This window comes from Sinocyclocheilus rhinocerous, unplaced genomic scaffold, assembly GCF_001515625.1.
Source record: "Sinocyclocheilus rhinocerous isolate Xijiao unplaced genomic scaffold, SAMN03320098_v1.1 scaffold541, whole genome shotgun sequence".
Taxonomy (NCBI): domain Eukaryota; kingdom Metazoa; phylum Chordata; class Actinopteri; order Cypriniformes; family Cyprinidae; genus Sinocyclocheilus; species Sinocyclocheilus rhinocerous.
Window position 1 is genome coordinate 1,356,144 of NW_015658519.1, and position 9,434 is coordinate 1,365,577.

Genomic DNA, 9,434 nt, shown 5'->3' on the forward strand with positions numbered 1-9,434 from the left:
TACATTGTGGAGATTTTTTTTAAGATTCAATGTACCTGTCTCTTCTCAAAGTAAATGGGACTATGTACAACATTCAAACGTTTTGGGTCTGTATGATTTTTTCAATGTTTTTGAAAGAAATCTCTCATGTTCACAAGACTGAATGTATCTGATCAGAAATACAGTAAGAATGTGAAATGTTGTTACAATTTAAAAGAACTGTTTTCTATATGAATATATTTTAAAATGTAATTTATTCCTGTGTTGGCAAAGCTGTATTTTCAGCAGCCATTACTCCAGTCTTCAGGGTCACATAACCTGGCACGAATCATTCTAATGTTGAATTTTTGTGGATTCTTTGATGAACAGAAAGTTCAAAAGAACAGCATTTTTATTAGAAATTTTTGTAACATTATATATCTCTACTGACACTTTGATCAATTTAAAGCTTAATAAATGTATTGATTTCTTTCAAAAACAAAATCTTACTGACCCCACACTTTTGGTAAATATTAGGTCACAAGGGGGCAGAGTGGAGATGCATTAAGCAGAATATAGAGCAAAAGCAAAGCTTGGCACATATAATATTTTAGTGTTACCTTTTGCAAAGCTGAACCTGACTGCCAAGTTTATCTAAAATGTATCTAAAAAGTTTTAACTTAGTCTTAATAATCAATCATCATTGGCCTCATTCTTTTGCATCACATCATGTCATTACCTCTGTTTTGTACATCAGCAGCACAGTCTAGTTCTATTCTGAGTAGTTCTGAACTAATAGAAATGCCCCCTCAGCCTAATTCAAATAGTTCAATTCCACTCTGACCAACAGGAAAGAGAAGTTTGCTGCAGTGCACTAACTGCAGATAATAGCTTCTCATCAATCTCTTCCTTCAGGCTGTGTGTCTGGCCTGGCTCTTTTCATTCAGAGGACATATAGTTCTTTCATTTCTGGCCATACAGAGACTCATTATGTTTACAATAATGATTCAAACCCTTTTTATTTCCTATTATATGCGTGCCATGGAAGCACAAAAGTTGAATCTAAAGCAGCACATGCATCACAAAAAGATGCATTTAGACTGTTTAATGCTGCACAGAGACACCCTAAGTGCATTCATACAGAAAATATAATTGCATGTTATGATATTATGTAAATGTGGAAACCAAAACCATCTAAGGGCTGTTTTTTTTTTCAGATGCATATGTAAAATTACTGCCTAATTGAGTATTGAGTATTTCATGATCTCGCTGATCATAAGAACTGCATTTGGGATGATCAGATCAATTTCCAAACAACATTCACAGGACAGATTCGCAGTAGTTTTGAGGCACAGCTGAACTCCCCTGTGAACTGAGGCAGGGTGAACATGTGGGCGGGGCATATTTCGCGCTGACCAATCAGAACGCTCTCTTTCTCGCAGCAAAGACCTGACTACTTGAATGTGTGAGAAAAAAACTGACCAGTGCTAAAGAATAATCTCTACCACGATGGACGTGGGAGCATTACTTAGCCGCTCGATACTGCTGGCTTTACTCGTATTCACGGTGACCCAGGAGGCGCGAGGTAAGTCGCGGGACTATAACACTTCGTAGTTTCCCCTCGCCTACATTTCTCAAGTTTTATCCGTTTCCTTTTTTTCAGAATACTAACGTTAGTTACCTAGGAGTGTTCTAATATGGCACACGTCATAGGAAGGTGCGCTGGCACTAGTGTTTAGTGATTTTCGTGCCGTGACATCGGTCACATTCACATCAGTTAGCGAGCGCTTTTCTGACGGGGAGATGAGATGGAGTGGCTCGCGCATGCAATCGGAGCACCGCGCGAGGTTTGGATATCGCGACACAGTATTTATTTACCATACTTCAGAGCTCCTGTTAATTTATAACAACCTCTGGATCAAATGTTCAGTCATCTGAAACTGTTGATGAGATTTGCTTTCATTAGCGAGTAGCAGTTTACCTTCAGTCAGTTTCCATTTCACGTCTGTTTCGCACGTGTTTTGTGGCGATAGACGTTTTTCATAATTTGACATTTAAAATCACCTTGTCGACTCATTTATCAATTCTAATAGTTTTAGGGCACAGCCCAGACAGGTTCTTATTAATTTCCGATACGCACGAGTGACATCAAAGTCTGCATTTCAATGCATTTGCCATCAAGTTATGTGGACTGATAGGAAACCTGTTTTACATGTTTACTTGAGTTGTAATAACAGATCGGACTATTTCTGTACGTTACCAATATCACAGGCTATTCTTAACAGACGATACAGAACACCAGCTCTGGGATAGCTGATATCTTCCATCCATTATTTTTGTTAAGTAAATTTAATATGATTGAACGTCTATGGATGCAACAGTTTGGTCAGAGGCGGTTTCTCCTGTTTCACAACTGTACACGGACTAATTTGTTACATCTGTCGTGGATACAAATAACACTTCATGCATTACGTTTAAAACTTTACAGCAATGATTTCGAGCACAACAACACGTCCCATTCAAATGCTTTTGTATCACGAGTTAACATGACGAGACTTGTAGTTTGTATTTTGACTAGAAAAGCAGCGACATTCCTTTACACAAACAAATGCCTTTTATGTTTTCACTCATTCAGAGCATACGTTTTTTCGTTGTTTAAAGGCATTTCAACACAATAAAAAACAACAATTATTCCTACATTCAACTATCAAGCCAAAGCACAGCTTTCTTATTAAAAGGCATTCAAATTGTACCTAAATACAAATTAAATTCTTGCTTAATGACATGTTACATTGTGTATCTACATTTTTGAATGTAAAATGTGCCAAAAAGCTTAAAGGGTTAGTTCACCCAAAAATGAAAATTAGCCCATGTTTTACTCACCCTCAAGGCATCCTAGGTGTATATGACTTTCTTCTTTCAGACGAATCCAATCAGAATTATATAAAAAATTATCCTTGCTCTTCCAAGCTTTAGAATGGGAGGTGGGTGTTTTTTTTTTTCCAACAGTCCAAAAGACGTCAAATAAAGTGCATCCATTCATAATAAAATGTGCTTCAGACGGCTCCAGGGGGGTGAATAAAGGCCATCTGTATCAAATGGATGCGTTTTTGTAAGAAAAATATCCATATTCAAAACGTTATAAACACTGTTCTCTCACTACCGCTAACTGTCGTACGCAGAAGCCGTTCCGGGCGGATGACGTAGGATGTACAGTATGTGCAGCGTAAGCGCCGGTGATTAGTGACGAATGTGGAAGCGCAGAAGAAAGAACAAAGCAAAATGCCGGTCACGAATTAGAAGTACAAAACGAGGATTTGTAAAGAAGTAAAGCACTAAGCTTGAGTTGAGAAGCTTACAAAATGTATTTTATTAACAACAGTAACATGAGCAAAATCTAATTTTTATGTAGAAAAGATATATCTTGTACTCTTATTAAATGTACCATTATTCTTCTAACTTCAGTGATTATGTGATTTAGACGCAAATTGAAGAAAAGTTTGTTTTTCAAAGCACTCTGTGATGTTTTTTACTTCATACACAAAAAAGAGCGAAACTCTGACAAAATCTGATTTCTTGATGATTTGATATTTTATAATAGTGATTTTATAGTTGTTATTTTATCATTTCAAAATATAAAGGGAAAAGTATAAATGAATGACTAATAAGCCAATAAGTGCTCCTCTGCTCTCACAGGCTCGTGCGCTGCGCATACATCCTACATAACAGGGCTCCAGACTAACTATTTTTACTAGGAGCACTGTAGCCCCTGACTGAAAATGTTTAGGAGCACAAGCAGAAAATTTAGGGGCACACCTTAAACCAGCCTTCAATGCAATAATTTATTACTGATGCAATTACATTTGTATTACTGACAAGTGCTTTGATAATAAATAGACTTAACTCATAGAGATTACAATGTGCAGTATTCTTTTAATTTCAGAGAGATATGACAAATATGTTACAGATTTTACAGATTTTACAGATATTACAGTAGGTGCTTTAAAGTGCTGGAAATAGTTGTGTGAAATGCTTGCAAGTCATTGAAAATTGCTTGAATTTCTCTCTCAAAAGGCTGTACAAACCCTGAAATAACTTTCGACTATTTCTGCCACAACACCATGGTTACAGTTAGCGTTACTGCTTCTGGTTTTCTACGTCAGCTCTGTTTGATCTGTTTATAACAGAGATTTCTGTGCAGAATTTGAATTCATCTCACTAGATCTCACAGCATCCTTTATTCATTGTGCGGCGAATTCAAACACTTCTCAGTGGATCTCGCAGCGCTGTGCTGTAACAGTGTCCCGAAATCAACTTTGGTTCCGGGGTAAAGGTGTTCTGAGCTCGGACTAGTTTGCTTGCGTTGCGGTCCGAGCTGATAAGCGGTCCGTGTTGCGCAGCTCAAACGAGTAACGGGATTTTGTTACGCTTTTGTTTCATTTGCCGTGTGATGTTTCTCATATGCAACAGAAATGCCAGCGCGAGTTGAACAATGCGGTGGTCGAGCCATTGAGACCGCGCACAAAATTTACTCACACCGGCCGAAAAAATGGTCGCAGTCTGGAGCCCTGCATAAGTGTTTATAACATTTTAAACATAGATATTTTTCTTACAAAAACATAGGGATATGCCGGTATCAAATTCTCATGTTGCGATTAATTGCTAATGCTTTTATCACGGTGTTCTGCATTTTGACCAGTTGATGGGAAAAGTATTCTTAAAATGCATTCAAAATTCTAAATAATTTGTAATATATAATTATTCACGGTATTTAGAAGTGCCCACGATAACAATATTGTGCATATTCATTACCGTGATATATCGCATTACCGAATACCGGCACAAGTCTACAAAAACATCGATTCGCTACAGGAGGCCTTTATTCACCTCCCGGAACTGTTTATTATGGAAGGATGCGCTTTATTTGACTACTTTTGGACTGTTGAAAAAAACATTATACTACTGCCATTATAAAGCTTGGAAGAGCAAGGATAATTTTTAATATAACTCCGATTGGATTCATATGAAAGAAGAAAGTCTTGTCCACCTAGGATGCTTTGAGGGTGAGTAAAACGTGCTGATTTACATTTTTTTGGTGAACTAACCCTTTAAAGGTTCAAATATTCTTGTGTTACCTGTGTTATGTTGTGTTACTTGTGCATATGTCCTTGATTAATATACTGTGATAGGCAGAGAGGAAACATTCTATATTTACTCCAGCACTTATCTCCTTTCCCAATCACTGAGCTTCTTCTGTGATTATACAGTCTGACCCTGAAAGATCAGAAAGAAAATAGTTTTATTTTGTGTTCGCTGAGTTGTGTGAACTGTGGCTTTGATTTACAGGTAGTGTTTGTCCTAATGTCGTGCTAATATTCTCTTCTTATGTTTAGATTGTCACATCATCTAACATTTAATTAATATTTAGTAAGACACAAATTTAATCACAGTGTTCAATGCAATCTTTAGCAAATACTGAAATAAATATCTGTTCCCTTTTGATACTTCACTCGTACTGCATCTTGCTTACTCAGGGAACCGAGGTTACGTTAGTAACCGAGTACGTTTTTCATATTATACATCATACTGTGTTGCCTAAATTCACTTGTAGTATTTAAAATGGTAGATTTTAGTATTTAGTGTCTTATTTAAATTTTATTTAGATAAAGTAGTATAGAATTTGGTGACACTTTAGTAGGGCTGAACGATTAATTGCATTTGCGATAATATCGCGATATGAAAAAACACGATTTTTCAAACGCAGAGACTGCGATTACACTCGGTCACGTGACACGCCAGAGTAAAGAGGTGTGTTCCACTTTTTTTTCTTAATAAACTTTTTGTAAGCTAGCATGTCATTGTATCTTACTGATTTATTGTTGTTGTGCTTTTTAATTAAGAATAACAATGAAACTATAAACTAGGATAAAAGTTCATCAGCATGCATTGAATAACCCCATGTTGTAGCGCAAAAAAAAAAATATTGCGACCAAATCAAGTGCTGGTTCCACCAGCTGAGAAAGTTAGTTGCAAAAGAGCGACCAGTGGGAAGAATGAGTCTGGAGCCCTGGAGTTTATTGAGGTAAAATCATGGTTCATAGTTAGAATTGTTCCCCAAATTAAAGTTTGAACTAGAATTTTAATAATGGCCATTTATCAGTTATTGACCGCACCATGGAAATATCATATCGACCAGAATGTGATACTGGAACATATGTGTGCTTATAAAATGTCAGCTGCACATATTTTGGCCTCCCCTTTCTGAGTTGTATATCTGTGTGATACAAATTAAAATGTACTTAAATCTTTGGCTATTTATGTGTCATGTGTAATCATCATAAAATACATGATGGATAGGGATGTAACGATTCACTCAACTCACGATTCGATTCGATTCGATTCACGATTCGATTCATGATTTTTTTTTTACAAAATGAGATTTAAGACAAATTATAAATTAAATGTGTCCTTTTATTATTGCTTGGACAAAATGCTGCACATTTCTTTGTCAAATTGAGATATAACACTATAATAATATACTAATATCGCACTTGCATATTATTGCTCTTTTGTTGGTTTTGATTGCTTCTATTGTCCTCATTTGTAAGTCGCTGCATGAACTTTGCATTCATTACAGGTTCGTAATGCCTTGTTTGCCTTTGGAACAGGTATAGGAGTACTCCAAAAAGAAATGACAGCATATTTTCTGATTACTGCCCTGAAGAAATGTGCGAATATGGTAGCAAACATTTGCAGAAGAGCACGGCGTGGGTGTCTCCTTAGTGTAACAGCGGTTTGTTAATTGGGTCCCCAGTAAGAAGCCGAGGCCTGTATGCTGTGAAAGTGTGTTTCCTGCCTGCAGGGCAGCTGCCTTTGGTAACCACAGGTTCTCCTGTGAGAGCCTTTGATTTGGTCAATAAAGTGAGCCTGGTGATTTCAGAGAGCCTCTCGTGTGTATGTTGGTTAGGATTATGAAGGTTTGGGAAACCTCACGTCTGGTGAGCGAGAATGTAGCAGTTGACTGGCTTTGCTCTTTTTGTTCTGTGTTTGTACTTATTTAAACAATGCTAATGTTAGTTAACTAAACAAGAAACAAAGAATATATTGTGACATTAATAGCATAATACTTAACTAGTAACTTAACTAATACTTAACTATAGGGCTGGGCAATATATATATTAGCGATAATATCGCAATAATTTTGCGATTGTGATCGCTGAATAAATGCACTTACTCAACCGCTGTTATTTGAATAGAGAAACATAGGCTATGGCAATTTGGAATTACTATTAGGAATCTCACTGTTTTATATATATATAAGAAATACCTATGTGTTCCAGCAACTAGCTTCCCATCTGAGAGGGTTTTTAGTGCCAGTGGGAACATAGTTTCATGCCACAGAGCTTCTCTTAAACCAGAGACAGTTGACAGACTTGTGTTCTTAGCTACAAATAAAAAAAATTAAAAATACTTATACCAGTTTAATTATTTCCCCCAGTTGCACAGTGTAAATTGTGAATTGCATGCACTAAAAAAGTTGACACGATCCACTTTCTGTACTTGTTTTGCACTACTTCAGTTACATATACATGTGTTCATTTAATAAAAAGCAATAAGTGATCACTTGGTCTAGATTTTTTTTTTAACTGTTTAAATTTGCACTAAACATTTTGTATTTGCTTTGTAACAATAGCTGTTCTATCTAAATTGTTTTTGTTGTTTTTTTAATGGGGGCAAAAGAAAATCATGTTTTTTTTTTATTATTTAAAAGCAAATGCAAACATATCGAGATATATATTGAATATCATAAACATTTTGACAATATCGAGATATCATTTATTTTTATATATCGCCCAGCCCTACCCTACGCACACAAGAAGTAATTTAGACATTTGCAACAGTTAATTTTTTACACACACACACACATTGATTTTACGCAGTCAGTCCATTTTTCCAGTTCTTGATGCAGTTGTTTTCACTTGCAAAACGCTGTGCACAGGCTTGCAATACTTTTGGCTGTATTTGGGCGAAACAACAGTGCCAAAAGTGTAAGCGCGGAAAAATGGAAGTCAGAAGAATACAGATCATATTTATGCTGCCTTAGCATGAAGTTGCAGTTTCACAATACATTAATTACACTTACAAAAATCTTTTTATCTTACACTTGAAACGTGATTTACACATATTTTCTTGCGAATGCAAAATTAATTTGCGCTTGCTATCTTTGTACACTTTCACAAATCTTACCCTGCGCATGCGAATCTTTTAGGCATCATTTTATCTCCATAGTAATGTCACTCAATTGGCCACTTGTGATTAGATCACTCAAATGGCCCCATGTATAAAACTTTGCATAGATTTCATCTATGCATATGCAGTTGCAGATTTTGCATAAATGTTTTCAAATGTATAAAAATTTACATACTGTATGCCACAAATTGCACAAAATACACTTTATAAATTGCAGTGGGAGATTATGAGCAGAAGCTTTATTTCTTACTCCAAAAATCCCAGAAATGACCATATAGGGAGCTTACAACAGCTCTTTATGCATCACATCTGCATATAATTTTCATATGCATGTTGCCATCCAGACACAGGATACTGTGTATTGATACAGTGCCAATATAATTCCTCTGCTAAAAATTATTTTCTTAATCAGTATTTGAATATCCATAAAACAAGAGGCAAAATTGGATAAAATTTTATTTTCAGAGATATCTTGATAGATTAGACCTTGTATTGTTCTCATACTATAGCAGATTGTTTTTCCTTTGTTAATGGAGTTTTGCTCCAAGAATGTTTAGATATGTCCTGTTAACAAAATCACTTATGCAGATTATTTGTAGTATTAAAAAGTCATTTTAGACTTTAGCTTTTGAACTTTCAAAAATAAAATATGCACAGCATAATTCACAAGGGTTATCATTGTTATCAGGTTTCAGTGGGACAGTCCTCTTTTTTCTGGGCATTTCCGTTAACTCTGTAATAATATTTCTGAATTTAGAACCCACAGGAATTGAAAGTAGTATGATCCGAGAAATCCATTAAATACACGCATCCAGCCTAAAATGAGATGGGAAACATCTTCCAAAACTTTACTTTTTCAAACAACATTTTAATGCCTTTTCAATTAGTTATGTGAATTGCATGTAAAGTTATTTGAGCACCTAACTGCATAGATTTTTATTTTAAATGTGTGTAAATGTAAAAAACGTGTTACTCATTTTCTTTGGATTGTTACTACACCTCCAGAGTTACCAAAATTCTTTTACCATACACAAGGTCTAGAGCAGTGATCTTCACAATTTTTTTCACGAGAGCCGCACTTATTGGACAAAGTTAATAGGAGAGCCACTTTTACTGCAAAGTATGAAAAGTTACATCCAGTCATAAATAGCATGTCTGCTTCTCAATCTGTCATCCCTGAACATACAATATGCAATGCAATACAAAGGGGTTTATTTTTAAAAGTT

At 35.7% G+C, this 9,434-nt stretch overlaps 1 protein-coding gene across 1 annotated transcript in view; it reads left to right on the forward strand.

Annotated features, from left to right (window-relative positions):
* Positions 1–1,410: 1,410 nt before the first annotated feature.
* Positions 1,411–9,434, forward strand: part of LOC107722631 (TGF-beta receptor type-1-like) — a 61,769-nt gene continuing 53,745 nt past the window's right edge. Inside the window, exon 1 of the mRNA XM_016531078.1 lies at positions 1,411–1,543. Within this exon, the coding sequence (XP_016386564.1) occupies positions 1,468–1,543 (76 nt within the window). The 5' untranslated portion in view covers positions 1,411–1,467. The remainder of the gene's footprint in view (positions 1,544–9,434) is intronic.